The sequence below is a fragment of the Hydra vulgaris genome, chromosome 06 (assembly GCF_038396675.1).
Source record: "Hydra vulgaris chromosome 06, alternate assembly HydraT2T_AEP".
Lineage (NCBI taxonomy): Eukaryota > Metazoa > Cnidaria > Hydrozoa > Anthoathecata > Hydridae > Hydra > Hydra vulgaris.
This window is the reverse complement of record NC_088925.1, coordinates 37,571,948-37,595,000: the sequence shown is the minus strand read 5'-3', so window position 1 is coordinate 37,595,000 and position 23,053 is coordinate 37,571,948. Positions and strand designations below refer to the sequence as shown.

Below are 23,053 nucleotides of genomic sequence, written 5' to 3'. Positions count from 1 at the left end.
AGCTTAATTCATTTTTTTTTACAGATCTGAATCTACTGGTAATTGTCTATATTTAGTTCGTTTTCTATTTGCCTGAGTGGTGATAATAGTTTGGTAATGGATTTAAGAATTCTGACAGCAATTGATTTATATTTAAATCCCTCATTTTATAGTAATCATCCATCGTTTGTCAGCTTGTGCTTAAAGTATCCAAATGAGTTTTCATCAATAGATAATTTGTTAGCAGTGTCTGTGTCCACACATTCTGTAGACTCAGGAAAACTAAAAGATGATCTTGTTAAGGAAGAAGCATTACATATATGTCAAGAATTTGTATGGTCTGGTTTTCTTTGCGTTCTTGCTCTTTCAACTGTGTGTTTTAAACAAGTTCAGTGTTACTACAGAACAATTGGTTCTTTCCTAAAATATAAACTTATGTTTAATCTTAAAATTGAACCTCGTATTTTATCTCCATCATCAGATGTTCTGAATTTATTGTTTTGTTTTGAAGGATCAAATCCTCCACTTCCATATAAACACAATCATTATGTACTTCTAGTTTTCATTCCAGATGAGAAGTGCTTGAAGCGTAAATTTTTATGTAAAAATTTAGTAAATGTGCTAAACAATTACCAATTACTATGTTTACAGATAAATACAACACCAATCAAGAACCACCTATTTCTACCATTGCTAATAAATCTTTTTTATTTGAACTTAATAACAACATTATAGATTCCTTTATAGATTCAAAATCGTGTTCTTCCAATACTTTGCTACCTTTAAATGAAAATGATTGTAAAATTAAAAAAAAAAAGTTTTTATCTGCCAAAATTTTAAAACTAGAGTCTTATACAAATAAGTTGTCATTTCCTAGTGAATATGATATTGCATGCTTTCGTTCAAAGGCATCTACTTTAAATGATTTGCAATTAAAAAACTTGATTAGAAATGTTTTTGTGCCTAATGAGCGTTATTGCTTTCAAAAAACAAATGTACGATCTTTCCAATTTATCTGGTTAAAGCAATTTTCATGGCTTAGTTATTCACCATCTGAAGATGGAGCATATTGTTTGAGTTGTGTTTTGTTTGGGTTTAAGTACTTTTTGAAATCTAGTAGATGTAAAAACTTGTTTTCTCAGCCTGTAAAGCACTGGCCAGATGCTGTGCGTGTTTTTAAAAGACATTATCATGGGAAAAAAAGAAAGATTAATGAACATCACGAAGCTGTACAAAGTCTTCATTATATGAATGGAAGTATTCAAAATATTGATATTTTACTTAATAAAGATTATGAAAAGGAGGTTGCTTTAAATCGGGACAAATTGCATTCAAATGTTGACTCAATCATTTTCTTAGGCCGTCTCAATATAGCTTTTAGAGGTCATCGTGACGATTCCCAACATCATCCTACTGTTGGAAAATATTCTTTAGTAAATGGAGTAGGAAATTTTGTTGAACTTTTAAACTACAGGATCAGAGGTGGGGATAAAGTTCTTGAGCATCATCTTAACAGCTGTGCAAAGAAGGCATCATATATTTCTAATTCGTCACAAAATGAATTAATAAATTGTTGTGGAAAATATATCCAGAATATTTTAATTTCCGATATAAAGGAAAATCAATTTTTTTCGATAATTGCTGATGAAGCATCTGATTGCTCCAATCAGGAACATATGTCTTTAATTATAAGATTTATTGATAGTTCTTTTGATGTAAGAGAAGAATTTATGGGTTTTTTGCATTGCGAATATGGTTTATCAGGAGAAGCTCTTTGCAAAATTGTTTTATCATGTCTTAAAGATTATTCTCTTGACATTTCCAATTGTCGAGGTCAGGGGTATGATGGTGCAGGATCTGTTGCTGGTCATATTAAAGGTCTTGCAAAGAGAATTAAAGATTACAATGACAAAGCAGTTTATACTCACTGTTTTAGTCATCGACTTAATCTTAGTGTAGCAAATTCGTGCAAACTGCAAGAAGTCAGAAATATGATGGAGCAAGTAAAACAATTGTCTTATTTTTTTAATTTTTCTGAGTCATGACAAAATTTATTAGAAGCAGCTATTAAATTTTGTCTTGACTCACCAAACATTGTCCTTCTGCTACAAAGAAAAAATTAATTGATGTTTGTCGCAAAAGATGGGTTGAACACATAACTGGGTTGGATGATTTTGAAAGTTTGTTTGTACCTATTGTTTTTTGTCTTGAAGGAATGAGTATGAACTTAGAAAAAAAGTGCAATAAAGAAACTTCCTCACAAGCTTCTTGTTTTTTAAAACTCATTACAACTTTTGATTTTATTGCATTTTTAGTAATTACTCGAACAGTTCTTGACTACACTATTCCTGTAACACAAATGTTGCAAGGTAAAACTTTTGACATTTGTGATGGTTTAAGTTTTTTTCAGCTTTAAAAAGTTGTATGCTAACACTTAGAAATCTAATAGATGATTATCACATAAAGTGGTATGATACAATTCTTTGTCTTGCTTTTAAAGTTGATGTTGCAGAAGTTAAACCAAGAGTATCAAGGTGTCAAATATATAGAAATAATGTTCCTTCTTGTTCAACTTCAGATTATTTCAAGAAATCGTTAACCATACCACTTATCGATCACCTCCTATTTGAAGTTTTTTTTTTTATTTTTTATTTTTTTTAATTTTTTATTTTTTTTTGGTGCCCCAAGAAGTCCTAACGGACTTGTCACAGAGCACCGCGGAAGTGCATTTAACCAGGAAGTTCACGCCTCCTTCCCTACCGTGACGCGAAAATATGACCAGAGCTCGTTTCGAACCTGGATCTCCTGCTTATAAAGCAAGCGTTCTAACCACTGCGCCACGGCCCCACTGAAGTTAATAACAGATTTAGTGATGATGCTTTGGTTGCTTATGATGGTTTGGTTATTATTCCAGATAAAATGATGTCTTATGTTTCTAAGAAGATTGACTGGAAAATTAAGTTTCAATCTTTTGTAAATTTTTTTTCAACAGATTTGCCATGTGCAATTTCTTTAAGCGCAGAACTTGATTTGTGGGAAAGCTTTTGGGTTCAAGTAAAAATTTGCTTACCAGATAATTTTTCAAGTACTTTAAAAAGTCTTCCTAACAATCAATTTGCAAATTTAAGAGTTTGTCTTCGCATTCTAGGAACATTGCCTGTAAGCTCTTCTGCGTGTGAAAGATCGTTTTCAGCTATTAGACGATTAAAAAACTACACACGAAGTACTATGTCATCTGAGAGAATGAACAGTCTTGCTTTATTGCATATTCACCAAGAGATAGAACCTAATATTGAAAAAGTTATAGACTTATTTGCACTTAAAAATCGTAGAATAAATTTTACAGATAAAAATTGTTAACCTTATTTTTTTTTTTTTATTATTCATTTTCTTTAACAAGTTTTTTTTATTTGTTAATTTGTAAGTTAACTTTTAATATTTTATGTTTGATGCTTTTTGAGTTGTTTTAAAATTTTAACTCCATATATAATTAGTTTATGTAATACATAGTGTCTGGGCCATATTAGTAACAAAATCTTTTTTTTTTTTTTGAAATACAATACAGTTACCTTTTTTCTGAACAAAGTGTGTTGTTAAAATTCCAGAGGTTAGTCCTTCCTCAATTTTAAACAAGCAATGAACAGGGGGTTGATTATGTAATAAATATAAGACTAAGAATAAGTATAAATATTACAAATTGTTCTTCCTACATATCATTTTAATAAAATTAATTTGATTTAAAAAAAAAGTGAAAAGTTTGTATTACTTTTTTTAAATATTTCCTTAGTTTAAAATAAATTTTTACTTATATATATTTTATAAAACACATGAAATAAAACAAATTAAAACTATGAAAGTAAAATTATTTTAATTAGATCTTTTAATATAAAATAATATTTCAAAATTTTGATTCTAAATATACCTTTTTTTTTCTTTCTCTTTAGTAAACTTATCACCTTTAATCAGTAAATAGGACTTTATCAGTTTTTTTATTTAAAAAATATATGTGATTTTACTTTTTGATGTACTGTATTTTTTATATTTTAACTAAGAACGTTATGTTTTATACAAATTTAAGTATTTATTTTATTAAATATATCTTTTTTCTATTTTTTAGTTCTACCTTTTAAAACGTTCTACTCAGCGCCATTATTTTAGTTTACCTTGTTTAACTGTTAAAATATGGTTTTAGTTTTGTAAACTTTCATGACTTAAAGTTTACTTTATTGGTCATTAGCCAGCAGTTTAGGGAAAAAAATGACTTCAATACAGTTAAGGTAAGTGATAACTGCTCACCGGCTGCATCGCAAGTTTGTTTACATTGTTTACTGAAGTTTACGATTAATATTCATGTTATTACTATATTGTGTTACTACTATATTGTATATTATTATGTTATTACTATATTGTATCTTTCATGTTAATAATAATAAATTTTGTTATATAAATGGTAATAATGTTGTGTGTCTATTAAGATTTTAATTATTTTTAGCATTATTTCGGAAACAATATAGGGGAGAGTGGGGCACCATGACACACTTTTAGTTTTTGCTTCGTAACAAATTTTTTAATACGCTTTTTTTTAAGGCGATTGGTTTGATTTGTTGAAAAAACTTTTTTCGACTAAATAAAATCTATAAGTTACCAAAATATAACAGGTTAAACTTGTGAGACTAGTTAAAGTAAAATTAGAAATTTGTTTCAAGGTACCGGTATTAACGTTAAAGGTATTAACGATCAATTAAAAACTGAGCTAAGAAAGTAGCTAAAAGTATAAACATTGTTTGTTCTGACTGTTTTGTGATAAATTAATTATACTGTGTATTAAATTTGAAATATTATGTTAGTGTTTTTATCTAGTACGTTGTATTTTTTTCCTCCAATCGATTTAAATTAGTTTAACCCTATGCTCCTTTTTTGAATTCATAAAAAGGGTGTCTGAAATATTTAGTGCTTTAGACTTTGCTAAATAGCGAGAATGAGTTTTAGTTAATGGAACTAGAGATAGTAGCTCCTTTGAGCAGTGATCATGAAAGTATTTGTAGAAAAGAAAAAGAGATTTTTTTGCGACAATATTACGACGACGGGAGAGAGACTAAAGCTTGGCAGATTGAGCAGGTCCAATGGTCCGTGTCCGTTAAAGAAATTGTAAACAAGTGGTTTCTTTTAAAATTTTTTTAACTCTTTAAACTTGTCCCCTCGACAAACAAGGGGGCAATTTTAATTTACCCCCTCGCTTGAAGAGGGCTCCCTTCCCCCCTGCCCCCGCCCCTCTCTATATCTAGAAGCGCTAACATTTCTTGACTAACTTCTTTAAAAAGCTACACCCGCGCCTGTCTGCTTACAAATATGTGATCTCTGCTTAGACATATGTGATCATGGAACATATTACAGAGGGATCATAACGAGACATACTATAGGGTGATCATAATATCATCATGGTGATCATGATCAGAGGCGAATTACCCCTACACCCCCCTCCTCCCAAATACGCGTTTTCGAGTTATAGACGGTTTTTTTACGAATATAGTCGGGTATTTGACACAAATCAGTCGGGTAAATTTTGGTTTTGAGGAATTTTTTTTTTTTTTTTTATAGAAGCCAGTCCAGGTACTTTTTAAGGATTCATCTCACTTCCTCATTTTATTTGTAAAACCGTCTGTGATCATGATGACATAACACCTTGCATGCAACCTGTTTTATGTCCTGCTACCTTAGAAAACTCACCTTGGGAAGCGAATCCTATAAGTTAGGATTCGCTTCCCGATATTTATTTATGGTCTACGTACAAATATTCGCATTTTTTCTGACGCTCCAGCGTGCTGGAGCTGCAGTGCAGTGTTCACTCGTAAGCTGCTATATAAGTTGCTATTGTGAATGTCTGACAGTATAAGACTATTATTCTAAAAAAATCAGCTGAAACACTTTTATGATTTACGGGCTTTCGTACTCTCAAATCATGGAAACCTGAAAATATTCTCCCTCTCTCTATGTTATTAGATAGTTTGGGTCCACTGAATCAAAAAATTTCTCCCCCCCCCCCCTTCTTTCTTCCTTACTAGATGATCTGGATCCACCTACCTAAAAATTGCCATCTTCTTTACTAAATGGTCTGGATCCACCCCTGTTGTGTTCTATCTGAAACAAAGGCGCGGTAATCATTTACCCGTAAGTTACTATATGTGTGTTCGTGTTCTGTCTGAGCTACTGACACGGCACTTGCTCACTCGAAAGTTTCTATACGCATGTTTTTTTTTTTGTTTGAATCTCTAGTGTAGTGTTTGCTTAGTTACCAAGTATTGACTGCTACTATAGAACATATACTCACCTTAATTTCAAGTATTCTTTAAGATGTAATGTTTTTCTTAATGTAATTCCAAAATTTTCAATTCAACATTTCGAAGTACTGCATACAGAAATAACTTTTTTTAGCTACTCCAGGTCAGTTTAAGTTCAAGATTACTAAGCTACTAGTAACATGAAACAAAGTGTTACATGCCCCATTTCGTGTAGCCTTGCAGGGTTTGCTTTGCTAGGCGAAGGCTAGAAGAAATAAACTTTGAACTAAAGTTTCCCTGCTCAGGGCTCTTGGTTGAGTAAAGGTTAGAGATGGTGTCTGTATAAAAATACTAATTTTTGGCAATGTTAACTGCATTCAGCTAATGTCTTTTAGAAAGTCTCCTAGAAAAAGACTTTAGGGGTAATCAGAACAATTCTGTTGATCCCATTCTTCATTTATTAGGTTAGGTATATTTAAACCTGTGCTTGATTGTGTCCTGTCAAGGATAATGAATGTTAGATTTTCTTGACTCTACTCGTTAATTTTTGCTTTTGTCTACTTGATAGAGGCTATGCAACTCTTCCTGTTATCTCCTAATGGGAGTAGAGCTTTAAAACTCAGTTTAATGGTTCTGAGACCAGGTGGTAGTAAGGTTTCCCAAACTCTGTGGTAGCTCGAAGAGTTGTCTGTGGTAGCTCTCAGATTCTCAAGTTCATTCCATCAACAGCTGTAACATATAAGAGTATTAACAATACCTAGTTTTGCATGGATGGTGTTCCTGTTATTGCTTTTATTGTGCATTGTTGAGGCCGCATAAATAGCCCTATGTTACGACTTTAGGTTAATTAGCATAACTGACGGAGCTGCATAGATAAATCTTTTATCTCACACTTCTTCTCCGGACTTATCATATCATTGCACTACTTACTACTACCCTAAAGCTGACAACCAAACGATTTAAGAGAACATAACTACGTCTATAGGACTCACTGTTAAAACTTGCAAAAAAGTTGATGGCATAATTTTTGTTATTGGCCGCTTGGTGGCACCTGCAGTTGTTAAAATGGACTAACACAGCATTATACTGTTACTTTAATCTATATATTTATAAAAATATATATAAATCATCGTTTCATTTTGGATGATGAAGCATTTTTTGTTGCACGTTTATGAGAATAATGTTATCATTGCGCTTTTGAGAGTGTTTTTGATATCAATAGACATATTTGTACACCCAAGCAATATAAAATTTAAAAAAAAAACACTTGTTAAACTTTTTCCGTCGCTCACTTTTTAATAATTTTTGCGGATTTCAATATCCTTAGCGTACCTCAATATAATTTTACAAGTATTGCAATTTTTACAGAGTATTTTTGATACCAGCTTTATATAACTGGGCAATATGAATAAAAAAAAAAATTATGTCCTTTAAAATATAGTTTTTTTATTTTCATTTTATATTTGCTTTTACTTTTTGTTATTTTTTTACTTTTTACTTAATTATATATATAAAATAAATAATTAGTCTTGATCGGCATGAATCTTTTTAACCTTGCGCTAAATAACTTACGGAAAGTATTTAATGACATATCCATTTGTATGCAAATGCCTGCGAGGTTGAGAGCGGATTAAAAGTTTAAAGAGGTAGGCAGGTCTTTTTGAGTTGTAATTGATCAGTGTTACAGTTTCGTTTTCTAAAATGTTAAAAAATTGAAACAAAAGTTGTTTTAAATATCGAGAAAATTTAAAATAAAAATTATTCAACTTTGCTTTTAAGTGTATTGAGTATTTATATAATAAGAACTAACTAGAAGAGAGTAGTAGGAGAGAATAGAGAGAGTAGGGTTGGGGATTATTAGAATTTTAGGAGATAAATATATATATATATATATATATATATATATATATATATATATATATATATATATATATATATAAATTAGTAAAAAACACTTATCTAACTTTTTTCTTCAACTTTAAGTTTCACCATTGCCGGATCATCAGGAAGAGTCAAGAACTCAAAAACTCTTCCTGATGATCCAGCAATGGTGAAACTTAAAGTTGAAGAAAAGAGTTAGATAAGTGTTTTTTACTAATTTATTATTGCTCTGTTCTTTAAGAACATTGAGCACTCTATTTGTAAAATACACTAACATAATTTACATATATATATATATATATATATATATATATATATATATATATATATATATATATATATATATATATATATATATATATATATATATATATATATATATATATATATATATGTATATATATGTGTATATATATATATATATATATATATATTATATATATATATATATATATATATATATATATATATATATATATATATATATATATATATATATATATATAGATAGATATGTCAATCATATATATATATATATATATATATATATATATATATATATATATATATATATATATATATATATATATATATATATATATATATATATATATATATATATATTATTGGAGAAATGATGGAAAAACCTTTTCGTAACCTAGCAAAAGTATATATATATATATATTTAAATTATTTATTTAATACCATTTATACTGAAATGCTACAAATATTTGGAAAATATGAAAAAGGTGTTTAACTTAAAAAAATTCTTCTGCATTAAAATACAGCGCAATATGTCTCCGCATGCTGGTTTTATATTCACTGGTTCTTAGCAAGGGGCAACTTATTTGATAAGTCTTTTAAATGTTAATTGCCGGGTTAACGTAGCTGTATATTTCATTTAACTTTAGGTAACGTCTGGTTAAAAACGGTTAAATTATAACGAAAGAATTGTTTATAATATTATATTGACTTCTGAAGAACCTTTAAATAGTCTTGTAAGTGTTTCATTGTTTTTTTTTATTTTGAAGAGATAACACAAAAAGTCACAATTTTTACTACAAAAAGTTTTACGTCTGTTGCTCATTTGGAGAAACAGTTATTTTTAGCTTTATTACAGAGGCGTGCAACCTATTTGCAGAAGTATGCAGCCAATATCAAGAATTATCATATTTAGTAAAATGAAACTATTTGCTGAATTATATAAGTTGAAAACTTTACAAAAATTAAAGGATTGCCGTTTAATTTTTCAAAACAAAATGTTAAAAACCGGAATTAATTTTAAAGTTTTAGTTCAATACATACATATTTATCCAATAATCATTTTTTTAAAAACTAAGTTTGTTTTAACGACGGAAGAGTAACTTGTAAAAATATCAAACTTTTGTTACCGTTTCAGTAAATCACGTGAGATAAAGTATCAGATCAGCACTTGAAAGAGAATATTTACGCAGCGCTTCAGTGAAATGCAAAAATGGCTTCTTGAAAATGAAAAGCTCTATGTTACGAACATTTTTACAGTTAAGAATAAAAAATGTTTAAAATATCGGCTTTTTTACATTTTATATACGGATTATTCTGGTTGCTGTCGATTAACAAATTGTTTGCTAAAGGTAGGAGTTTATACTTTTGGCGTTAGTATTTTAAGCTACGCTCTAGTGGTTTTTTGTTTCTTCAAAACAAACATTGTCAAATGTAATTTAGTAATTAAACCGCTATTTTACTAATTAAGTTGCTTTGACTAATTTCATTAATTTAAAAACAAATCAAAAGTGTTTACATGTAGTTAATTATATAAATATTAATTCCGAAATTCATTTTAAATTGCACAAAATAAAAACGCTGATTTATTTGTTTAAAGAAGTTACTATACGTTTTTTTTATTTTTAAAAAAAAGTTTCAATTTGCGCTAACTTTTATTCATAACATATGTTGTAAGTGATTCCTAATAATTATTAACTCATCGCTAACATTTTTGCATATATGATATTTATTTTTTATTTGAGAATGTTGTGTTAAGATTATGTAAGTATATGTGGCACTTCCCTGGCACGTTTTGTCCGAATATTTTGTTATGTTGTTACATTGAGAAAATTCAAACTACATTTTTTGTAATCTTAAATAGAGTGCATATATTATTCATTGACAAACGCATATTTTTAAAATCAGCACACTATCATCCACCTGTCACCATTAGAACTGTTTTAATAACAATAACTAAGCAATGCAGTGCCTAGTTTGAGTAATTTGCCTTTTTTTAAATGTGTTCAACTTCTGAATTTATATAATTAGTTCCGAGACATGACAACATTTTTTGGCTCAAAAATACCTATTTTGCATAATAACCAGTGCAGTTTTTCTTAAGGATTCATGTCACCAAATTTAGATAACAAATATTTCAACTTTATACAATAAAGATTTTAATTGATACATGAGAGTAAGAGTTAATTTAAGTGCTAATAATATAATATCATAGGATCCAGAATCCCAGGGCTTCTTTCTCCAACTTAAAACAATTGCTTCAAAAGCAATCAAATTTGTGTAAAAACCATGAAAATCAACTTTAGTTGAAGAGTAAGAGCTTTTTGATGTTTCAGAGTGAGCACAATCATATAAAATTTTAAAAATCTAGAAAAAAAAATACACCCAAAAATACACCCAAAAAGTACACAAAAATAAAATTCATCAATGTATTTTAAATCAACATTTAGTCTACTAGTCAAAAAAAGTTACCGTTCAAAAGTGTTTTCGTTAACATCACTCAGAGTTATTTTTTAAAACAAAAAATTTCTATCTGTTTCATGCAAGGTATATTAAAAGAGGTAACTTACAAAAATGTTTGACTTACAAAAGTTCTTGAATTTATTTTATTTTTTAATTGTTAAACAATGTTCTAAAACTCAATCTATTTGCCTCATCAATCTTAATTCTTTGAATTAACTCTTAAACAGTGTATTAAGAGAGCCTAAATTGGACATAAATATTCTAAATGAGCAAAAACTTTTCCTTGTCGTTTGAGTCGAGAGTCAAATTTGATAACAATCGTCAAAAGCAATTTCTCATTGTCCAAATAATAACATTCTAGGGCTGTTAGTAGTTAACTGAAAGTTTTGACCCTAGCTGTGATATTTTTTTGTTTAATTACCATGCAAAAAGTTTCGTGCAATTTGCTCAACATAATCTAATATTGCTTTTTATATTTGAAGCTGAGCAAAAACTAGAGCTTGACATGAATTAAAATTTCGTTTCTACAAAACGAAAGCTTATAACTGCTTTTTTTGTTAGTTTCTATAAAACAAAACCGATGACATCGTTGATCTCATCAGTGTTAGAGTGGTTTTCCAAATGTAATAATTCCTTCATCTTCCAAGAATTCTTCTATTTAAGCGGTCACAAATTATTTAGATACTTGTTTTCCTAATTTATTGCTTTAATTGAAGTAAAAGAGAGATTTGTAATTGAAGAAAACAAATTTTTTTTTGTTTGCTTAACTTATTTTTTTGCTGGACATTTATTTTTTGAGGTTTATATGCTCTTCACATAACATATCAACTTTTGTAACAATAATTTTTAGCCTTTTTTCAAGGTCATCAATTTTAAATTTCGTTTGACTTTCACAAAATGTTCTGCTTTTAATGTCTCAATCTATTTATTTTTTTCCAGCTTCATATTTCAATAAACAATTTTCTTGTTTAAGTTTCAATTTTTGTCTGTTTTAGTCTTTAGTTTTAAAGCTTTAATATATATTTCTCTAGTTGACAAATTTTTATTTGTTGTTGCATAGAGTGCTTCACGGTGCGTGGCTTGTCTGGCAAATTTTTGTTCTTTTTTATGGTTGGCATTTATAGTTGCTTTGAGCTCTTAATTAGCACATTTAAGACCATTTAACTGCTCACAGAAGTCTTCAAAAACTTTTTTTAAGTGGTAAATATCTTCAACATTAAGCTAAAGGGTTTTATTTTTGAGTCTGAGGTGGTAAAAATTATTTTTAAGAATTTTTTATTTTTGATGATACATGCTATAAACATTGTTGAACTTATGTTTCAGATAATAATGTTTCCGAATATAAAGTTTAAAAATTTTTTTATCTTATTTTCTTTTATCTTCTTCTTATTTAAGAACCAACTCTTCTGAATAACTATTTTTATTTTTAAAAGCAAACAACGATAGTTATCGTATATTTAGAAGTCGAATGGAAGTTGTTGTTTAAAAACTTTGCACTAAATACTTTACTTAGCGAGGTCGTTAATATAACCCCAACTTATGGCGGATCTGAATTAGTTTTTTATAAGTTTAAACTAGCTGCGGCTTCTTTGTGTTTTTTCCTTTTTTGTTTAGAAACTCATATACCTTAAGTCGCATAACTATGCAACTTTGATATCAGTTTCCTTCGAAACATAGACGCCGTTGGAAGAGCAGTTTTAAAATCATTTTTTGGTATCTCAAAATATAGTAAAAACTACCTGCATTCTTTTTTTTAAATAGAATATATTTTAACTATTCTAATTCGAAATAAAGCTAATCTACTATCAGGCTGATGAAAAATCAAACTTGTTACTCACTGATAATTAATCAATTACAGTCAACACAAAATAAAAAATCATTTACAAATTAAGTGATTTCTATATGTAAAACTCTTGGTTTAAACTTTTTTCAATATATGATAGAAGGGAAAAAAATTAATTTTACACAACCTCAAGAAGAACTGCAAACTGAGATTATAGCAATATTAAAAGAATCGTTCCAGTTATGGAATTTAAAAGAACAAAGAGAAACATTTAAAACTTTGATGGAGGTGAATATTCCTAAAATAGAACTAACCGTCTAGTTATTAGCATTAAAGGCTAATGATTGGGAGAGCCGTGCTTGACGTAATTTAACTATAAACTGTAATAATATAAGTTACTTTACCTGTAATTACCTGTAACTGTATTACTGGGTGTTTAAAAGAAAATAATAATAATAATAACTAGCTTGAATGACTTTGTTACTAGTAAAGATTAAATTGCATTACTTTATAATGTTTTTTTTAAAATTTGAGAAATTTCTTAACCATTTTTTTCATTACAATCTACAAATTTCAAAATTTGTTTCACAATTTCTTATTGCGATTTTATATTTTTTATATTTGATTTATGGCAAACCAGGTGACAGAAAATAAATGTCGTTTGCTTAATATGAGATAAATCTAATGCATTACACATTGCAGAATTTTATTCTTCCAAAACATGCTGTTTGAAAAGATCCGAAAAAATTTGCAATAAATTTATTTCGAAAATCATTTTAGAGGTAACGTACTTTCAGTCTTTCTCCTTTTTTTGTGACTCAGCAACTTTTAGATCGTGTTAATTTAAAATAGGGTCCTAGTTAAAAAGCAACTCTATTAGACCTAAAAAGTTTTTATTGTTTGGATCACCAATATGTTTCAAAGATCCCTAAAAAGCAATGCTACATTCTCCAAAGAAAAGGATAACATCAAAAAATCTCAAAATTTTGTACCGTTTTTCTAATTCCACTTTAATTAATAACTTAATAAAACTATCAATGCTGTCTTAAATTCAAAAAACGCTTCTAATTCATGCCATGCTAGATAAAACTCTTTATGCCCTTTACTTTTATCGTGGTCTGGAAGTCTGTTAAAAAACTTCCGTTAATTGGCACTGATAGGCTGCCTTGTAGTTAATGCAAATTTGTAAACTGTATTTAACTTAAAATAAACAGGAAATAATGAAAAAAGCTTTATACTTGCTCCAGACTAGCCAGTCCCGAGTACGCTATTCTGCATTAATATTTTTTAACTTTATCATACCTTCAGAAATTATTTGATTATTATCATCTTGTCGGATCTTTAAAGGAACGTCAATATGACCTTCCGTAACAAAATTGCTTATTTATAATTGAGAATTTTTACGTGATGAACCCAATTTCATGTTTTGTACTCGATTAATAAAGTAAAACACTACGTAATTTAGAATTTTCTGTAGCACCAGATCTCGGTTCTGATTCAATATTCAAGTCAATTTTATTTTTAGTTTTCGTTTTTAGCTGCTTTTTCATTTTAGATATTGGTAATTTCTTCATGAATACGAAAATAACTTTTTTTGACAAATGACAAAAACAATATAAAAATTAAAAATATATATTATTAAAGGACCTCACCGAACTGAACGCTTATGAGCCCCGGTAAAGCGCTTCAACTACACCTCCTTCCCCCCACTCCTGAGAGGGGGCCTGGTAAAGTTTTTTTTTAGCTTATTTAAAACCAATATATAGTTTAAAAATGTATGCTCGGTTTAAATTTAATAGTCTCTAGTTATTTCCTGCTGCCTGCTGTTTATTTCATTTTTTAAAGTTTTTGACTCATAACAGTTTTTGGTCATTACTCTTTGAGGGTTAATCACTTCTCAAATAGTAATTTTATTAAATAAATTTACCCTCTTTTATAAATGAGTTGTAAATTTTAAAACATGGGCGGAGTAATGTCACTGAGACCTAAAAATCAGTCATTTTGCAACACTAGTTTAGGTGTAACCAATTTGTGTTCTTACCTTAAATAACAACGTTGTTTTTTACGCAAGTTGTAAATAAAATAGAAGCCACAAGTTCTTTCAGATAAGTTTCCTCGTAATAAAAACATTAATGTAAGCTCTCTTCGATATAATCTTTGCGATAATATTTACAAAAAAATTTAAACGTTTAAAGCAAGCATAGAGGTTTTATGTGTGTCACGTGACTCTAGAAACATTGCCATTATCGAGAGAATAAAAATGGAAACAAAGCCTATATAATAAAAGATATGATAAAATCATCGATACATTAACGCTGTTCAAAAACAAATAAAATAAAAAATGAAAGATGTCATCTATGATTGAAGTAAATGTATTTATCTTTCAATGTATAAGGTGAAAAGGTGGAAATGTACACAAACCAATTAAACCCCCTCAAAGGTGGTGATAAAGTAAGTAAAACTCTTTTTTTGCTGTTTTAATAAAATCAATTGTCAAATACGGCTCAATTTTAACTAAAAATAATAGAATCAGCTCACTTCTTTGATAAATGAGCAGTAGAAAGAAAGTGGATGAATCACACTCTGAATGTTTCCTTCGTTATCTATCTGTTTCTGGGCGCTGCGGTAGCACAACCTTGAGGTCCATTTTTTTAAAAAGTGTTTTTGAAATATATTGGTAAAAATATATCAAAACTGAGGTACAGAAATTGTATATGTATTTATTGGATAGCATATAGTCACCAGTGTTCCACGTTTAGCACTGGTAAAAACAGATATTTGTTTTATGACTTGTTACACGACTTGTTACACGACTTAAAACAAATCTCCTTGTAGAAGCTTTTATGAAATAATCTTTTAAAAGTTGTTTCCTATGCTTGTGTTAAAATTTGAAGCAGAAGTGTATAGATTGCTTTCAAATTTTACATCAGTAGATGTTCTATCTTCAAATAATTTTAGGTGTAGTATTGATCTGTTGACTTTTTTATACTTTAGGGCAGCTTTCCGTTTTCTAAGAATCAATTCTTACTGAGAAAACATTCTATAACGGAATTTCAGTGACCTATATAGGCATTTTGAGCGAACCGCTGTAGTAACTATTATTAGCAGCCGCCAAAGTTGGCTAGCCGATGACAAACCACTATTAATGTATTGAAAAGTTATCGGCTTTCCATTTACAGCGGCTGCCAAAAATGGTCCACTAAGTAACCAATGAGCTCCAATGAACCACTAAATAATTCTTATATGCAAATCCACTAAAACATCGTATGCTTGGTAGGAAACAGAAGATTTATGGTCACGAAAATTGATGGTCATCAGTTTTGATAACCAAACATAACATTTTTTAAAAACACTTTTACATAAGATATTATAAATGTAATATTTATAACATTTTAATGCAATTTTTTTTCTTATAGAATAGATGTTATTAATATTCAATAATATTATTATTAAATCAGGCACGCCGGAAAGGGGTAACCTGTTACTCATGCACTTTAGCTGGGGTGGCGAGGGACTCATGAATAAGCCCTTCCTAGGAAATGCAGAACTCCGTACAACATTGAACAGTCTTCAGAGTGAAAAGACTATTGCTGCAGATACAAGAGCACAAATTAAAGGTTTCATCAGTAAAAACACTTTTTGAACTGCAAAGCACTTTTAAAATTTTTGCTATTATAGAAGCAGTTATAAGAAATTAATCTCACAGGTGATTTCTCAGTATTCTGCATTGGAAATGCGTCTCAGAGATTTGCAGAACTTAGATCAGATAAGGAATTTAATAGAATTTTAAAGGCGAAAAACCTGGAATCAAGCAAGACAATTTGTCTGATACCATAGTTACGCAGACACAAAGAGCAATACCTAAAATATTACGCGATTCAGTAATAATTGAGAAACTTACATTGGGCAGTGCAATGACTGGTCCTGTCAAATCAGAGCAAAAACAAAGGAAATTTTATTTTGAAGCAATTGATGCTACTCAGAAAAGTTTGAGTTAGAGATTTGAACAGGGTGAATTAACAGCTGTAAAAAATATAGAAGAAGTTTTGATTTCATCGGTGAATAAACAAGATTCCCCACCGTTTTTATTTGGAATGTTATTTTTTAATGATGTTGACATCTTGGAACTAAAGATTGAGTTGAAGAGGCTACCAATAATTATTAACCTGTACAATGCTACTGCATCAATCAAAATACAAAGTTTTTTCAGAGTTGTAACAATTGCAGATTTTTTCAATGCTTTGCCAGCTACAAAAGTCGCTAATAAACAAACACACAAATTAATGAAGCCTTACTACACCATGCCTCTATCGACATCATCATGTAAAAGAAAGTTTAGTGTAATGAGGAGAGTAAAAACATGAGCTAGGTCACAAACTGGAGGCAATCACCTGAACAGTACCATATTTGCTCAAATACACAAAAAATAAATTGACAAAATTAGCATTAAAAAAATTGTCAAACAGTTCGTTGAAATGAATGACAGTAGAATGAATTATTTTGGCAAAAACATTTGAAATCGTTCTCGCACCTTGTAAAGCTAAAACTGGCATAGGATGGAATGAATTATTGACATCTAGAAAGTGGCTAAGAAACAGTTACTTTATTTAGTAGACTGTTTAATAGCATATTATAACCTTTAGTGTTAATTGCACTGTACACGCGGTTCGTAATAGTGAAAGTAGTAGACAAAGTAACATTTTTTGTGTATTTTTTTGAGAACGGTAAGTTTAATTAAAAAATTTATTTATATTAGATATTATATATAGTAAATTGTTTTGTTGATATTTTGGCAAGTGCCCTTATGTTTTGGTTTTCCACCCCTGCCCTTAGGCCCTTCAGGCGTGCCTATATTAGAAGTTGTTCCAACATTCAATAATAGTATTAAAATGCTTGTTTTTTTAGAATGTAGAGTTAAAATTATAAAATTTATGAAAAATGTTACAAAACCAATTATAATATAAGTATTATAATATGAGTTGTTGGAAATTAATAATACATTATTTTGTATTATAACTGCACATTTCTAATAGAATAACCATAAAAAGTTTTTCTTTCACTAAAATAACTAACTGTACTAAAGTCACAGGTTACTTTAGTTCATAAACGCCTAATTATTTTAGTACTTAGTGGTCATGAGAAATAAAGCATGAATAACTACACACTTTGAGATTTACTAATTGCTTTAAATTATAATAAACTCTAACTATGATCATGTATATAACTTATAAAGTTCTAATTTTGAAACATCCTTCTGAAAATTGATGAACATTCATGAAAAGTTACTTTTAAAAACAATAATTTATAAACTTATAGTTTCGAACCTTGCGGTGCAATCTTGAAATCATTTGTATTGCGAACAAACGATTATTGCAACAATGGTTTTGTTGCACCTGATAAAATTGTCGTCATGTCTAGGAAGTCAAGTTATGCAAGGTTTGACTGATTCACTATTGCATATACTATTTAAAGAGAAAGGTTTAAACCCTGTTAACCCCAACTGGGGTATGCTTTGAAGGAAACACACCAAAATTCCCCAACACATATGGGGTATACTGTAAAAGAAACACATCAAAGTTGCTAAACATTTATTGTATACTATAAAGAAAAATATTAAAATTCCTTAACGCATCTGGGGTATACTGCTTAGAAAACTTTTAAAATTTCTTCAAATGCATCAAGGCTTGTAGATTGATATCAAACTTAATAAGTTTCAGTGAGTTGTTTCGTAAATAATTTAGACCAGAGCTGCTGTTGGATTTCGGGCCTTATGTCTCTCAACCATGTTGCCTAATTATTGCGCCATGGCTGCTCTATTATTAGATACCGTTATATTAAATATCCTTATTTAAAACGCTTACAATGAAATTTTAGTTTTTTTTTTAATTTTTTTAAGAATCAAAATTTGTTACATAAAACTCGTTTTCAAACCATTAACAAAAACAACAAAAAAGTTTATTTAATAATCAGCAAATTTATGTTATGGCTTGCTTATCATCTTAACTAAGAATAAATATTTACTAAAAAAAGTTTTTTTTTAAAGACAAACAAATTACGGGCATTATGTTTGAAAAAAAATTCGTTTCAATATAAAACGATTGATGATTGTCGATCTCATTGATGATTTGGCAATTTCAGCTAACAATACGCAAGTATATGCAGAATCTTTATTATTTGCAGAGCCTTTGACTGCAAAAACTATTCAGCATCTTATCAAGGAACTTTTTTAATGTAAAGATCCCCAACATTATTAATAATACGATTGTATATTATTTGTATTAAATTTTTCTAAAACGAATTCCCTCTCAACAAGACTCCAAATAATCACTAATAAATTTAGGAGTTATCGAAAAACTAAGTAGCAAATTAAAAAGCAAAAAAGCAATTGACAAACAATTTAATAACTGTTCTGAGTCAGATATCCAAGATATCGATGCTCAAAGAAAATAGATAAATAAAAGTTTTTGAGCATTAAACAGCAATAACTGTAAAAAGATAAAAACCTTGCTAAATGAAAATTTATGCAAGATTGAGTTTTGGTTGTTGAAACAAGAGGTGATAACTCACTTGAGCAGCAACAATAGTAGTATTTGTAGAAAAGAGAAAGAGATCCATACGACAATCAGACAGAGGCTCAAGTTTACCAGCTTGAGCAAGTCCAAGAAGATTTACAATACATTCTAGAATCTTGCCTATGAGAACACCTCATTAGAAGAACTCGCCCAAATATGACAACAGTATTCTATGCAAGATTAAAAGAATTTTCATCGATGAAAAAGAATAAAAACATGAAGAGCACAAAAAATAACATCATTAGATTTTAACTTTGCAAATGGAATAAATATATGATTTTATGAGAGATTAAATAACTTTTGCTTACAGTTTCTTTCTAATGCACGATTATACTTTTCTGTTGAAACGGTTAGTAAGTCAGTTGTGGAACACTGAAGAACAAGTGAAACTTTGACTTTAGTTTTTTCAAATCCTTATATCAAAAACTTGCTACTTAAAATCTCGTAACTGTTTGTAGAATATATATATATATATATATATATATATATATAAATATATATATATATATATATATATATATATATATATATATATATATATATATATATATATATATATATATATATATATATATATATATATATATATATATATATATATATATATATATATATATATATATGTATATTAGAGCATGCCAAAATATCACGATTTTCAGAAAATGAAAGGTCGCGGTATAAATACCTGTTCTATACATAAAAAGAAGTATATAAACCAAATTTGAACTCTCTAGGACCATATTTAGTGCTGGAAGATGATTTTAGGTTTTTACGCAAATACGAGAAATCGTTGTTTTTTTCTGAAAAAAAATATTCTTTTTGAAAATGAAGAAATAAAAAAGTTAGGAAAGGTATTTTTTAGTTTAAAATTTAATATTGTTACTATAACAGATATTTTACAATTTGGCCAGTGCACTTTGGTCAGCTTCTAATGATATTAATGCCCTGTGCTCTCTGACAACTAGCAGTATATCTTGTTTTTTGTCCTCCTTTAATGTGCTACTGATATATCTTTGTATAAGATTGATATTCCGCTCTGCTGGGTCATTTGTAACATTTAGAGATTTTACAAACTCACAAAATGATATATAGGAATCATTTTCCTCCAGCTTTCCAGCAGCTAACCTGTTTTCCAGGTAGGAATTTCGTCCTGTATGCCTAGAACAATGAAAAGAGCCCAACTTTCCTCTGTAATCAACTCTGTTACCTCAGAGGTTGGTAAAACTAGGACAGCATCAGGTTTACCATTGGGAATAGTGTTGATATCTGGTACCTCAAAGGTCAACAGCTTGTCTAGAACTGCAAGCTTCTCTTCAAAATCTGGATCTGCCAGTATTAACACAGCAACCTTTGGGGCAAGGTACCAAGAGTGTTGCTGAAAAAATTTCAGAAAAGCATTGCCAATTTTGACATCAAACTCTTGCTGTATAACATAAGCTGACTTGAATGACAGGAAATCATTCTTAACAGCATATTCTGCTTTGTATGAACGTAAATACCATGGAGCATAAAAAACTGCACATATAAAAGCTGACTTTTCCAGGTGAGGTAACTGATCTTTCAGCAGAAAATCTATTATACCTGATGTCATAACAATAGCTAAATTGTAAAGACTGTCAGCCATGAAACGAGCATTGTGATTGGCTCCTGGTTGATAAATTTTAAAACCATTCAGCTTTGGTGATGAGACATTTAAATAAAATTAATAGCAGCATACTTAACTAGATGATTATAATCATCTCTTGGAAACACTTCGTGATTAAGAGCAAACTTCAGATATTCCTGAGCTTCCAGGTAAAGTTTATGAAGTTCAGATCCAACTTCCAGCTTCTTCTCATCAAATTTCTTAAACTCAGACAGGTTAGCTTTTTGAATTATGGCGTGATATACTTTCCAGTCCTTCTTGAAATCTTTATAGAACTGTCTATCTGGTGCAGCAGTAGGTCCAAGGACAATTACAATTGCCTTATGTATTGCTATTTCAAACATGTGATGTCTGCATAACAGCTAGAGAACAGGTTTTCCCAAAATATAGCACAACCTGGTTATAATTCGTCCATGGGCTCCTGTGTTAACATTGGTAGTATCTGCAACAATTGCGAAAATTTCATTGCATATTTCAAAGGACTCAAGTAAGTTGTGAATAATTTCTGTTTCATCAACAGCTTTGCCAGACTCTGCAGGTAAAACACCAAGTAAAAGATCGTTTTTATTCTCAAATTCAGGACTAGTAACACTGACAGCAACTCTATCTCTTACAACAGATTGCAAGGTATTTTCATCTAAATGTTTTAACAGCTTGCTATCAAAGTGGAGAACAAGATGTTTCCAGCCATTGTCTCTCTGTAATTTTCTCTGATGGTATTGCCTAAATAAAGATCATTTTTAACACAATATATTATTGTTATGATGGTTTATTTTTAGGTAAATATTCCACTCTTTAAAGGTATAGCAAGATTTTAATCATAACTTTTATTTATAATAGACTTACATTAGAAAATCAGGGATAAGAAATATGGCATCTGAAGAAAAACTTTTTGATTTGAAAAAAAAAACTTAATTTTGACTGGCAAAAAGTTGGCATAAAAGACTTTTTCTTTAGGTGTCTCTTTAAAAATTACCTTGATGTTCAATTACTTTCGCTCTTTCTCTTGAAATACTAGATTTAGAAATGCCCATCTGATTAACATCTCCTCCCAGATAATTAACAACAGACGACAACAGCCAGGTTTGGAATTCAATGCTGATTAACCCTCTAGCACAAATAGGTGTAGTTACTGCCATCAATTCTTCTCTTGTAATCTTTTTATTTACTTGCATTGAGCCTTTAGGTAAGACTTTTGGGGTTTTATTATGAGCAGCACCATATTCAAAGTCATCATCACTACCTTCGAATGAGTCTCCTTCTACAGCAAAATCTGGATCTGTCAAAGTTGAGTCAAACATATCCAAATTGGCTGGACCAGACTTGTATCTAAAATATTTACATAAATAAGTTAGGATTTCATTTTTAAGAAGTAAGTTTTTTAACAGTTTTAAAGTAATTATGACACTTATTTTACCTTTTCTTAGTTGGCGTCAAGTTTTCATCACTTTCATCAAGTGGTGGGGGAGCTGATTTACATCTTTCTTTCTCCTCTAGGTACTTCATTCTCATTTGTTCTTGTCTTTTATACCTTTCTAGTCGTTTCTCAATGATGGTAGATAGCTCTTTATCTGGCTTAGAAATAAACCACTTCCTAAAACAAAATTGTATAACATTAGAATGCAATAACTTACTCTGATGGACAGACAGATGGGTAGCTGAAAGACAGACAGACTGAAAGCCCTACATAAAGTAGCTGCGCTACTAACAATTTGATTAATATAGAGAAATTTATAAAAAGGCTACAATATAATTGATACTCTTACCTGTCTGTTTGCTGGTCTAGATAGAAACTTAGGTCTTCTTCAATAGCAGCTAGTGTTCTTGGTGTTATTTTGTCACTTCTCATCAGTTGCTCTAAGTTATCTTTGCCTATGTCAAACAACTGTTCCATTGTTGAAATGAATTCATTCTTAATATTTTCTCTAGTATCTTTGGTATCTTTCAGGGTAACACGTTTTTTCAAAAGTTGATACTTCTTGTGTAGAGCTTGAAGTTTGTCAAGAATTGAATATTCTGAAATGATGTATGCTTGAAATCCTGCTTTGGTCAAAATGTTGACTATTTGTCTAATCAAGCAGTCTGATTGCGTCTCAAGGTCACACAAATCTCTACCTAATTTAGATTTTTAAGAAATATTTTATTTATTTAACATTTGTTGCACCTGAAAAAATAATTATTTAGTCCTCTT

At 29.5% G+C, this 23,053-nt stretch overlaps 1 protein-coding gene and 1 long non-coding RNA gene across 2 annotated transcripts in view; both read left to right on the top strand.

Moving 5' to 3' along the window:
• LOC136081019 (uncharacterized) overlaps positions 1-4,838 on the top strand; it is a 5,712-nt gene extending 874 nt beyond the window's left edge. The window contains exon 2 of the long non-coding RNA XR_010638818.1: positions 4,097-4,838. This is a non-coding gene — a long non-coding RNA (uncharacterized LOC136081019). The remainder of the gene's footprint in view (positions 1-4,096) is intronic.
• A 4,055-nt stretch (positions 4,839-8,893) lies between these two features.
• The window catches only part of LOC101235210 (putative uncharacterized protein DDB_G0282133), a 61,665-nt gene continuing 47,505 nt past the window's right edge, over positions 8,894-23,053 (top strand). Inside the window, exons 1-2 of the mRNA XM_065800050.1 lie at positions 8,894-9,136; positions 9,538-9,751. Of these exons, the coding sequence (XP_065656122.1) occupies positions 9,673-9,751 (79 nt within the window). The 5' untranslated portion in view covers positions 8,894-9,136; positions 9,538-9,672. The remainder of the gene's footprint in view (positions 9,137-9,537; positions 9,752-23,053) is intronic.